This window comes from Loxodonta africana, chromosome 17 (assembly GCF_030014295.1).
Source record: "Loxodonta africana isolate mLoxAfr1 chromosome 17, mLoxAfr1.hap2, whole genome shotgun sequence".
Classification (NCBI taxonomy): Eukaryota; Metazoa; Chordata; class Mammalia; order Proboscidea; family Elephantidae; genus Loxodonta; species Loxodonta africana.
In genome coordinates, this window is record NC_087358.1 from 8,057,194 (window position 1) to 8,070,146 (window position 12,953).

The window sequence follows — 12,953 nt, forward strand, 5'->3', positions numbered from 1 at the left end:
GAAGAAGTGAAGGGGGGGACACAACGAAATAATAAGGGAAAACGACACCACAATTTAGGCAGCAGAGCAGCAGAAGAGCAGCCTCCCAGACTTCCCAACAGTCCTGAAGAGCGTATAAATCCCGGCAGCTCTAGCCAGCCCCTCGGGGCAGCAGGGGCGCTGGGCAGAGGGCGGAAGGTGGCGCGGCGGGAGCCCCCACTTACCATGACTGTGGCCGCGGCCGCGGCTGCCTGGGCGGCCACCGCGGCTTGGTTGGCTTGGTGCTGCGCAGCTTTGATTTTGGCCTGCAAGTGTGCAGGAGGGTGAAAATATTTGCATTTCTCCCTCATGCAACGCCCCTTTATGTAATCCATACAAACGGTTACGGTGTTGTCATTTGTGTCGATCATGGTGCTGTCTGCAGGGTGTGCAAAGCGGCAGTCGGTCTCTCCCCGGGCGCAGTTCCCTCGCTGGAACTCCCTGCATACCTGGGGAGACACGGAAGAAAGAGCGGGCGATGCGGAGAAAGCCCGCGGGCTGGGGCTGTCTCCGCGACCCTGGTCGGTCATGGAAACATGGACAACAATGCGTTTAATGGTGGCTTTTTTTTTTTTTGCCGTTTACAGTAAAATTTTAATTATCCAGAATCCAGTAACCAGAATCTCTGATGAACTAGTTTGAGTTCTGCCTTGTCCCTTTTCTGGGGTAGAAATCTATGCCGTGAAATAAGCCAAAATCTGCGGTGTGGCTAAAATAACGAAAAGAAAAACCAGTGAAGCCTCCATTGCCCCTGGGCGGCATACATGCGCACACACACAGATACGTGTGTATCTAAGGAGACGTATATAAATCTATAAATGTCTGTGTTTATACACGTGTGTGTATATACCCTGGTGGCGTAGTGGTAAAGTGCCACAGCTGCTAACCAAAGGGTCGGCAGTTCAACTCCGCCAGGTGCTCCTAGGAAGCTCTACAGGGCAGTTCTACTCTGTCCTATACGGTCGCTATGAGTCGGAATCGACTCAATAGCACTGGGTTTGGGTTTTGGTTATATACATATATAGAAAGAAACGTATATACATCTGTGTGTGTGTATATACATACATATATATATACATATATATATAGGAACCCTGGTGGTGCAGTGGTTAAGATGTACGGCTGCTAACCAAAAGGTCGGCAGTTCGAATCCACCCAGCACTCCTGGGAAACTATGGGGTAGCTCTGCTCTGTCCTATAGGGTAGCTATGAGTCAGAACTGACTCAACGGCAACAGGTTTTTTTTTTTTTTTGGTTATATATATACACATGCTAGGTATAATAGAGGGTCAGCAAAAAAGAGGAAGACCCTCAAGGAGATGGACTGACACAGTGGCTGCAACAATGGGCTCAAGCATAACAACAATTGTGAGGATGAGGCAGGACTGGGCAGTGTTTCATTCTGTTGTGCATAGGGTCACTATTAGCTGAAACCAACTCAATGGCACCTAACAACAACATATACCCATACACACATATACATATATTTATACCATATTGTTAGGGTAGGAGATTTTATATGATATATACACACACATATATGTGTGTGTGTGTGTGTATATATATGTATATACACACTATATCTCTATGGAAACCCTGGTAGCATAGTGGTTAAGAGCTACTGCTGCTAACCAAACGTTGGCAGTTCGAATCCACCAGGTGCTCCTTGGAGGCCGTATGGGGCAGTTCTACTCTGTCCTATAGGGTCGCTATGAGTCAGAATTGACTTGATGGCAACAGGTTTGGTTTTTTGGTTTATATATCTATACACAAATCTCCTACCTTGACAATTCAGTATAGTACTGGGGTTTTTGCCTGGGGGGATACTTTTACCATAGATCAAACCACCAGGTGATAGCTGTACAACTCCAAAGAGATTCGGGGCAAATGACAGACTCGTCCTTTCTCTCTCTAGGGTGGAGAGTGGGGTGGGTGAAGCTGAATGCATGTCTCCCCAAGGCTACACGATAACTAATGCTTACGCTCATGCATCAGGAGAAGCGAAATATCTAAGACATGAAAACTTTCGTTCAGGGTCACTATATTATTACTTTTGACAGCACATAAAAAAGCTTTTAAAAAGAAAGAAAAGATGAAAAGGAGACACTATGAGAAGAGATACAGGGAAAGAAAGACATGGTGGGAAGTGGAATAGACTTGGAAGTGTAGAGGTGTTTTCCCCCTACTCTTCGGTTACCCCGAAATCTCAGTAATCACAATTCTCCAACCCCTGAGAATTTCGGGGATCAAGATTATACCATATAAAGGAAGACTTCTTCAGAATTTGAAGAGTATTATTAATTCTGCCCTGAATGTAAATAACATGAATAACATGTGTATTTCTTATATTTATAAATATCATTACACACCACATACCCATTGCCATCGAGTTGCTTCCAACTCATAGCGACCCTATGGGACAGAGCAGAACTGCCCCATAAGGTTTCCAATGAGCTGGTGGATTCGAACTGCCGGCCTTTTGGTTGGCAGCTGTAGCTCTTAACCGCAGTGCAGCCAGGGTTCCATTAGCAGGGAAGCAGTACTAGTAAAATTATTTCCTTTTTAGGTTTCAATTCCAAAGTCAGTCTGTTTAAGAGGTGGTTCACTTCTTGATCACCAGTGATGTTATATGAAAGGTCACTGACATGAAATTCAAGCCTTGTGAAAACCTAACACACTCATGAAATAGAGATTCACTGATCATGGGCCAAGTCAGTTTGAAGGGTAGTGGGCTAAACCACAAAACTGCCAATTGTTCTCTCCTGCCTTGGATATTAGCCAACATTCTACCTTCAGTTCACAAAACATGTAAGATAAAAATGAGGAAACGCTCCCCCAGATTCTGAGTAAGCCTTCGACACTCAACGGAATGACTTCTGCCTGTGACTGCATCTTACCTGCAGACAACCGGCAAGCATTTGCCAAGAGTCTCTGTGTGGAGAGTGGCTCTCCCTACTTCATTCCTGGTTTGAAATGAACCAAAAGCTGCTCTGTTAAAGCCATTGCAAATCATTTTTATGTATGTATTGTCTATCAGCCCTATTTGGAAGGACTGTTTGTTCCCAACTCCACTGATTAAATTGTTCTCTAACCCACACAGTCACGTCACATACAGAACACGAAAGCTCAGTGGGTCCAGCAGGTGGAGCCCAAAACACTTCTCCTGTCCTGTGAAGGGCCTATTCAATATTTATAGATGCAGGCTGGATTTTCTCAACATAGTAGAGTTTAGAGTTCACATTCTGAGGTCCATTATGCTCCAGATTGGATCCCTGGTGGAGTAGTGGTTAAGAGCTCGGCTGCTAACCAAAAGGTCAGCAGTTCGAATCCACCAGTTCCTCCTTGGAAACCCTAGGGGGTAGTTCTATTCTGTTCTGTAGGGTCACTATGAGTTGGAATTGACTCGATGGCAATGGGTTTGGTTTTTTTTGGTATGCTCCAGATTGAAGAAATATATATCTTTCTAAATATTTTCAGTTTAAAATTCTGAATTCTAGAACATTTTCCGGACAACAGGCAGAGAATATTTCATTGGCCTCAAAGTTTACTGGGTAAATACTTAAACGAATGCACACTGGAAGAACATTCTTGAATGATCCAATGCAAAACATGATGTATAGCCTAGCCATATGGGTATCATACATTCACCAAACAAATTTAATCAATAATGGAATTAAATGAGCTCTTTGAAAACACCTGTTAGAATCTATCCACCCTTATAAAATGCTCTATTAAGTATCATAGTGATGTAGTAGTAAGATAAATGGATGAATGTCCTAGCTCTGATTAAAGAGAAGCTTTACCCAACAAAGTAAGGGAGGGTTGTCTTCACTGACAACTTAAGGATTGTGCTTTTTAAATACACGAATTTTCCTTCTTGGATTTTATAGAACTCTACAGTTAAGTGAAATAAAATGGCGCAATAGATATCTAAATTTACCTGGGCGCCAATTACTCCAATTACCAATAACACAGGGCTGATACCATGGTAAAAGGCTCAAGCAGCCAGGCTAGTTTCTAAAATATTGATGTATGATTACACCGACTGGTAAACAGTCCTAGCCCCCCTTCCCGATACCTGCCCGAGCGCCCCACGTTTTTCTGGTGGCTGCGCTCCTGCCCTGTCCAGCCCCGACCTCCCCTGAAACCAGCAGCCGTTAAAGCTTGGTGCAGCAGGGGCCCTCAGGGTCCTCCTCCATCTGTATGGCTGGAACTGTGACTGACTCAGTGTTCTTTCGGTTGGTAAATATTTGACCCTGAACATAGTTTCCACACAGTTGACGGCAAGGAACACACGTTAGGTCAGATGAAGATGTTTGTGGCTGGCAGTTTTCCTCTGTATTACAGTTCTTCTGGCCCCACAGACTAATTCCCTCTATAAAATTTCAAATGCTAGGATTATCATTGCATTGGCTTTGCGTGCACGTGTATGTGCGTGTAGGTACAGGTGCGTATGTGCGTGTGTGCATGTGCATATGTGTATGTGTATGCGTGTATGCACATGTGCATGTGTGTGTGCATGTGTGCATGGGTGTGTGCGCATGTGTGTATGGGTGTGTGCATGTGTGTGCACACGTGTATGAGTGTGCACATATGTACGTGTGTGCACGTGTGTATGAGTGTGCGTGTGTGCACGCACATGTGGCTGCTTTGCAGAAACGAACACCTCACAAGCATTTGCTTACACAGAAGTGCACTGCTACCACAAATGCGTTTCAAGCCACAAACAACTGAAGTACCTCCAGTTTGTCAGTCCTGAGAAGTTTCTGAGTCGCAGTTGAGCCCGGGACAGTGACAGGCGGACTTCCAGGAACAATCACAGGTGTGGTGGGTAGAATTTCCGTTGGGACTAAGCCAACTCCGGGGGTTACAGGCGCTAGGTAAGGAGCGAAGCTAATCGCTGTGTTTGTCCCTATTGCAGGGCCTACAGGAAAGGTGGGCTGTTAAAAAACAACACACGGAAAAGGTTCCTTTAGAATTAAAGTTTAAACACTTATCAGCAAGTGCCATCTGAGCAAAATTTATTCCTCATAGGCAAGACTCTTTGTGTTAGTTGCATAAATGAATGCTGAACTGTAAACATTCATTAAACTCTTCTTTTATGTTTTACCTAATAAAACTGAAATCTGTATAAATCCTCTCTTCCCCAAACCATACAAAAACATGGGAGAACATCATAGAAATCTAATTACAGGGAAAAGATGAACATTTTATGTTTATGAAAGTGTTCTCAAGAAAATACTAATTTTCACTGTAATTACTCATCATTTCAAACCACTGAATGGTATAACACTGAGGTAGTGAAGCCCACAGAATATTCACTCATGATCTCTGGTTTCTCCTATATGTCTCTCAGAGAGAAGAAAACAAACAGCAAACAAAGGACCTTGATTATAGCCTGACTTTCCTGTTGACCAAGTTTATACAGTCTCCAAAGTGGGGCTTACTTGAGATTTTATTTTACTCAGATTTACCAGTAGGTTTCCATATTCTGTCTTCAGAATGTATATTCTCAAAATTCACTGGCAGTTTTCATATACACCCACCCACTGTTTTTTTTCTCTAGCAAAGCCATGTCTAGATTCGACTTTCCCTTCCTGAAAGGTCGGAAGAGCTTGAATTTTTTAAATTGGCTAATTTTTTCAGTTAATTGGACAATTTTTCAATTGGCTATTGAAAGCTAGTTTGGTTTCTCAGGTCACAAAATCAGCATAGCAGTGACAGTGGGCATGCATATATATATATATACATATACACACACACACATACATATGCACATATATGAGGAAACCCTGGTGGCATTGCAGTTAAGAGCTTGGCTGCTAACCAAAAGGTCAGCCATTGGAATCCACCAGATGCTGCTTGGAAACCCTGTAGAGCAGTTCAACTCTATCCCATGGGGTCGCTATGATTCGGAATTGACTCAACGGCGATGGGTTTTATGGTTTATGGACATATATACATACATATACATGTCTAACTATCCATCCGTTGATCCCTTGATACATCTGTCTGTCTGTCTACCTACCTACCTACCTACCTACCTCCCTATCTCTCTATCTACCTACCTATCTATCTCACATCTCCAGGGATAGGGAGAAATATGCTAGTGTGTTGATTATTTTAAAAGCTCCACCTAAAAATATGTAAATAGTTCTGTTTCAGGAAGAAAATAACGTGCATTTAAGAGAACAAGCTTTTAATTTTAAAGAACCACTGCTGAAAACGTAAGGTTCTAGATAAAGGTTTTTCTTAGCATAAATTTTACACTGAATTGGACTTAATTTGTGTGTATGTGTGTGTGTTTAGTTATGGGATGATTTTTAATCATACTTATTGTCAGGACAAGTTTGCAGATATTTACAATCACTTGCTAACACAATTTTCTAACATTGAACTGTGCTGTTGCTGCCTCCATGCTGTTTCTCGGCTTATATATTGTGGGTATTGTTCTTGTTGTCTATTTATGGCTTTGGATGCGTTTTTAATATATGAGTTTTTAACATATAAAGGAGCTTGGATGGTGCAAGTAGTGTGAGATTGGCTGCTAACCTAAAAGCTTGGTGGTTCAAACTCATCCGATGGGTCTGTGAAGAAAGGTCTGGTGATCGTTTCCATAAAGATTGCTGTTGTCGTTAGGTGCCGTCAAGTTGATACTGACTCATAGTGACACCATGTGACAGAGCAGAATTGCCCTATATGGTTTTCTAGGTGGGGCCACTGGGTGGGTTCCAACTGCCAACCTTTCACTAGCAGCCAAGCACTTAACCGTTGCACCACCAGGGCTCCTTCCGCTAAGAAAACCCTATGGAGCAGTTCCATTGTGTAACACATGGGGTTGCCATGAGTTGGGGCCCAACTAGACAGCAGCTAACAATGACAACAACATTTATGGCTTTGAATGAGATTTTAACATACAGGAAAATGACAATCGATATTTATTAAGCACATTTTTCCTTTATAGAGATAGCAGAGCAACGTCTCCTACAAATGTTTGTCTTGGGTGAGAAATAAATTACTGATAGCTTGTGTAGGGAGTTGTTGGGGAGACTGAAAAGTCTTACTGAGGTGTTGGGAGGCTGGGTGGGGGTGGCGACGTGGAGGTTTTAGAGAGCTGCTGCCCCAGCGCTCCACAAGGACTCTCTAATCTTTACGGCTCAGACATAAAATTCACTTTGTGGGAAGGCTGCAACATGAGGTCTCGACCTGGCAAATAGATGACAGTTAGGATTTCTCCTTCCTCGACTGTCTACAAAATTTTATGTGTATGTTTCCATTTTCTACCCATTTAAGTCATAATTGTTGAAAGTTGTGGTTTTCAGTAACTGTAGCTTTCATCACTTAGTACTATTTTAAAAAGCCAGGTGATTTAAACACTCTAAGGACTGCCTATCTTTACGCAAATAACACTCACTCTCTGGGTTTACTTGCCAACTGCGCCCTTCCCCCTTGGCGCAGTACTTTCGTAAGTGTGCTACGCTAACCTGTCTTTACAGCGGCATCAGGAAGGAGGCTGGCACGGCGGCACTTGTGAGGGTGCCTCGTGGGGGAGTGTGCGGCTGGCAAACAAATGAAGACGGTGCACTTTATCTGCATAAAAATGTGGTGTATAATATTAGGATTTAAAAAAAACCAACTCTAAAAGGTCATCAATCACAACAGATCAGTGATTCCATGGACCAGCTATGCCAGAAATGCCTGAGGGAAATTTTATAAATACGGACACTACAAATTCTGCCTCAACTTGTTTAGGCAGGAGCATGGAAATTTATACTAAAAAAAAAAAAAAAATGGCTAGACAATCTAATGCATGGGCCAACTTGGGGTGCTGTCGCAGATGAAAAGTGAAAACATGTATTTACAAAACTTGTACTAAATGTGTAATTTAAGCATAGAGACTACTTACCAAAGTACACATTTAGAGAAAAGAACTCTCCCCGTATCTCCAGGCTCGACCCCTGATCTAGGGTCAGTGTGGTGATGCAAATACTGCTTGTACTTGGACTCTCATTAGGATGTAAGAATCTTAGAACTTGTATCAAAAATCCTTTTGGATATAACAAATCCATTCCAATTAGGTAAATCTTGCTTTCAAAAATACATGTTACTTTTTAATCTAATTTAATAATCTAAAATCCATTCCAATTAGGTAAATCTTGCTTTCAAAAATATGTTACTTTTTAATCTAATTTAATAATCTAAAATGAAGATTACAGTTTTATGGATGATGGCTGTAGTTCACAGAGAGATAATATTATTTAGAAGTAAAAACACAGATTTGAGATTCAGAAACACTTACATTCAGGTTCAGTGCTCTACCAGTTACTCATTTCTACCCTGGGCAAGATATTAACCTCTCTGAGCTTTAGTTTTTGCTTCTGCAAAAGGGAAGTAAAACTTTTTAGCTTAAAGGTTGGGCTGACTGAGGTGCTTATTTCTCTCCCCATTTCCCATGGGCAGATCTCAGTAAATGGCAGTTCTGACTGGTTGTGTAAAAGGTAGCATAATAAAGCTCTTTGCCCTAAATTATCCAATAGTCTTATAACAGGAATATAATCAGCATAACATTATAATAAACAGAGGCATACGATTGAATTATACCAAATATCTTTTCTTCCTTTTTGAAACACGGGCTGGGAAAAATGTATTTTTTGTCACGTGAAATTGAAAGTTGACCGTTCATGGGCCTTATGAAGTCAGATTCAATTAGATGTTTTTTCCTTTTTTAAGATAGAGTGCCTTTCATTGAAGTTGATTAGTAAAAAAAAATAGTTTCGGTAACTTTCAAGAATGTACAGTGTGTCTTATACATCTGTGAAAGGCTCTGGCTGTTCTCAAGGTATCCTCGCACGAGCTATCTTCTTTAATCTTCTCAAATCCGTGAGAGGCAAGCGTGGCAGTAGAACCGCACCTTCTTACAGGCGAATGCAACTTGGAGCCGAGTGCTAAAAGGATTATCCAAGATCAGTGCAGCTGAAGCTGAGTCAAGGCAAAGCACCTAGGACTCCTGGCTTCCAGTCTGGGACTACTTCTATGCCTCTGCACTCACTAGATTTGTTTTTTTCTTTTTTATTGTGCTTTAGGTTAAAATTTACAGCCCAAGTTAATTTCTCATACAAAAATTTATACACATGTTGTTTTGTGACATTAGTTGCAACCCCCACAATGTGACAGCACACTCCTTTTCCCTCCGGGTTCCCTGTGTCCATTCAACCAGCTCCTCTCCCTTCCTGCCTTCTCATCCTGCCTCCAGACAGGAGCCACCCCTTTGGTCTCCTGTGTCTGACTGAACCAAGAAGCGTACTTCTCAAGTGTATTATTTTTTGTTTTATGGTCCTGCCTACTATTTGAAGAGTGAGCTTCGGGAATGGTTTCAGTTCTGGGTTAACAGAGTGTCCGGGGGCCATAGTTTTGGAGGTTCCTCCGGTCTCTGTCAGACCATTAAGTCTGGTCTTTTTACATGCACTCACTAGATTTTGTTGGTAATTTCTTAAAGCAGAAAAGAAACACACACACACACAAATACACGCCTGCACGCCCACAGAGGCAGCTACCCGTCTGTCTTTAGAGCTTACACAGTACTGGTGGAGTGTTGTGTGCTCACCACCAGCCTGGACTTTCAGATACGCTGTGTGAGCTAGGCTATTCTGAACAGCTGTGTGGAAACTCACTGCCCTCAAGTCCATTCCAACTCATAGCGACCCTACGACCCTACAGGACAGAGTAGAACTGCCCCCATAGAGTTTCCAAGGAGCACCTGGTGGATTTGAACTGCTGACCCTTCAGTTGGCAGCTGTAGCACTTAACCACTACACCACCAGGGTTTCCATTTCCACCCCAGATATACTGAATCAGGACCTACGTTTTAACAAGATCCCCCAGTGATTCTTACGTATAACTTCCTGGGAACTTGTTAAGATGCAAATTCCCAGCAGGGGTTGGAACTGGCCAAATCAGTTGGAAGGCCTGCTAGGTCCTGGATTCAAATTAAATTCCTGAGGTAGCTTCTAGGCTGACAACGTATCCTGGTGCCGGAATTACGTTCTTAGCCAGTGGCCCAGAAAAGAGAAGAATTGCACCTCTGGGTGATTCTGTTCCTGGCAGTGCACCGACTAGGGCCTGGGAGAATCTGTCCTGCAGTTTCTGCCGAAGGGCTGCTGCCAGGCTGTCTGAGGCAGCATTCATGTGGGCCTCACCATCTCAGCGCCGACCGGAGGACAAGAGCCACAGGCTGTGTGAGGCAGCGTTCGTATGGGCCTCACCATCTCAGCGCCGACCGGAGGACAAGAGCCACAGGCTGTGTGAGGCAGCGTTCGTATGGGCCTCACCATCTCAGCGCCGGCCGAAGGACGAGAGCCACAGGCTGTCTGAGGCAGCATTCATGTGGGCCTCACCATCTCAGCGCTGACCGGAGGACAAGAGCCACAGGCTGTGTGAGGCAGCGTTCGTAGGGGCCTCACCATCTCAGCGCCGACCGGAGGACAAGAACCACAGGCTATCTGAGGCAGCATTCATGTGGGCCTCACCATCTCAGCGCTGACCGGAAGACAAGAGCCACAGGCTGTGTGAGGCAGCATTCGTGTGGGCCTCACCATCTCAGCGCCGACCGAAGGACGAGAGCCACAGGCTGTCTGAGGCAGCGTTCGTGTGGGCCTCACCATCTCAGCGCCAACCGGAGGACAGGAGCCACAGGCTGTCTGAGGCAGCGTTCGTGTGGGCCTCATCATCTCAGCGCTGACCGGAGGACGAGAGCCACAGAAAGCCTGCTTGAAGAAAATCATCTGAGATGTCTTCCCTCTGGTCTTCATTCCAAGTTCCTGTGTTTCTCCAACTTCCCACTCTCCACCCTGCTCTCCCAGTATACTGCGTGAGAGAGATCGGAAGCGATCCAGTTTCAAAGATCTCACACACACACGCACACACACACATACACACACCCATGCACACACGCACACATGCGCACACACACGCATGTACACACGCACACACATATCCACACACACAGATAAAGGAAGGAACGGTGCTGGGAGTAATGGCTAAATGGCCTGAGTAATTTTATGGCTCTAAAATTTAATCAATTGACTTTTCAAAACAAGAGACTGAGAGTTTCACAGGTTGAGAAAGCTTTTACTTCCAAGGGCAGGCCTCTGGCGCTCAGGCTGAAAGGCCTACAGGAGAACATCTTTTAAGCCTTCTGCCTTTACCACCAGAAGCAACTCCGGAGGACAGAATCCTCCCTGCAGGGCCTCATCCCTAAGGACTGGACTCCATAAACTCTCAACTCTCTAGTCTACTAACGGCGGCCTGCTGCCCTTCTCTCTCTGAGCGCACACGAGGAAGGTTGTGTGTGAGTGTGAGTGTGTGTGTGGTGGGGGAGAGGGGTTTGCTGGGAAGGAAGGAAAATGAAGAATCACTGTTAAATTGTTAAATCCTGTCAGGAATTTGGCAGAGAAAAACTGCTAGGAGGAATAAGGTGAAGGGAACTTTTCAAACATAGTGAACTTAAGCCTTCAGAAGAGTGGTAAGAGGGAAGAATGGTTAATGAACGAAATGTGTTTATCACCACAAACATGGTGCTAGTATGCTATGTGAGCGCTTATTGAACATAAACCCTAATAACAAAAAAGAAGCAAATAGAATTGAAATTAGTTTTCATGTATATGTGGAAATTAAGAGGAATAGTAGGGGTTGGAGGTGGATAGGAAGGAGCCTTGGTGGCGCAGTGGTTAAGCGCTAGGCTACTAACCAAAAGGTTGGCAGTTCGAACCCACCAGCAGACCTGTGGGAAGAAGGTGTGGCAGTCAACTTCGGTGAGGATTACAGCCTTGGAAACCCTATGGGGCAGTTCTACTCCGTCCGATACGATTGTTAGGAGTTCGAATCAACTCCATGGCAATGTGTTTGGTTTTGTTTGTTTGTTTGTTTTTTGGAGGTGGATAGCAGCATAACAACAATTGTGAGGATGGCCCAGGACCGGGTAGTGTTCCATTCTTTTGTACATAAGGTCGCTATGAATTGGTAATGACTCTACCAGCAACAAGTCCATGTGCTTCTCCACCCCCAAGCTTTTTTCAAAATGTCTTAGAAGCATTTCCTTCCTAATCTCTCAATATCCACTCTTGCCTTACTCCAATACACCATGCGTATAGCAACCAGAGGAAATCTTCTTAAAACATAAATAAATAGGATCATGTCACTCTCTTACTTAAAACCCTGTAATGCTTTCATTTCACCAGGGACAAAGCCTCAACATGCAACCATGACTTAACCTACAATGTCTTCTGTGATCTGGTCCCACCCAGCTCACTGACTCATCTTCTGCCACTCTTCCCACGTCCACAAAGACCAAAGCAAACTTTCAGCTCTGTGAACACCCAAAGCGCTTGCTTGCCTCACAGCCTTTGCCCTTGCTGAAATTTAATTCTATCTTCACATGTTAACTTTTACCTGATCCACAGATCTCCATCCTGGCTTGTTAATATGAAGATCATTGGTGACGTGGATCAGAGAGATTTCAGTGGAATGAGTTCAGGGGTAGATAGAAGATGATGTATAAAAAATATCCATAGCTCTTTAGAGAAGCTCAGCTTTGAAGACCTAAAAATGGAATGGTACCTGCTAGGCAGTGTTTATCCATTTATTTGCATTAAGCAATTTCTGCATGCATTAGTTTCTTGTGGCTGTAACAAAGTCCTGTGGAGCCTGATGGTCGAAAACAACATAGATTTATTCTCTCACCGTTCTGGAGGCCAGAAGTCTGAAATCGGTTGCACTGGAATAAAATCAAGGTATCGGCAAGACTGTACTCCCTCTGAAGACTCTTGGGGAGAATCGGTTCCTTGCTTCTTCCATCTTCTGGTGGCTGCTGGCATTCCTTGGCTGTGGCTGCATCACTTCAGTCGCTGCCGTTATGGTCACGTTGCTTTTCTCCTCTT

General features: G+C 43.9%; 1 protein-coding gene across 4 annotated transcripts in view; it reads right to left on the minus strand.

Annotated features, from left to right (window-relative positions):
* Nucleotides 1–12,953, minus strand: part of MBNL2 (muscleblind like splicing regulator 2) — a 194,999-nt gene that overhangs the window by 44,287 nt on the left and 137,759 nt on the right. For all 4 annotated transcript variants that reach the window (XM_010589382.3, XM_010589381.3, XM_010589384.3 and 1 more), the window contains 2 exons: nucleotides 4,758–4,958; nucleotides 204–467 (listed from right to left, as the gene is read on the minus strand). In XM_010589382.3, the coding sequence (XP_010587684.1) occupies nucleotides 204–467; nucleotides 4,758–4,958 (465 nt within the window). The remainder of the gene's footprint in view (nucleotides 1–203; nucleotides 468–4,757; nucleotides 4,959–12,953) is intronic.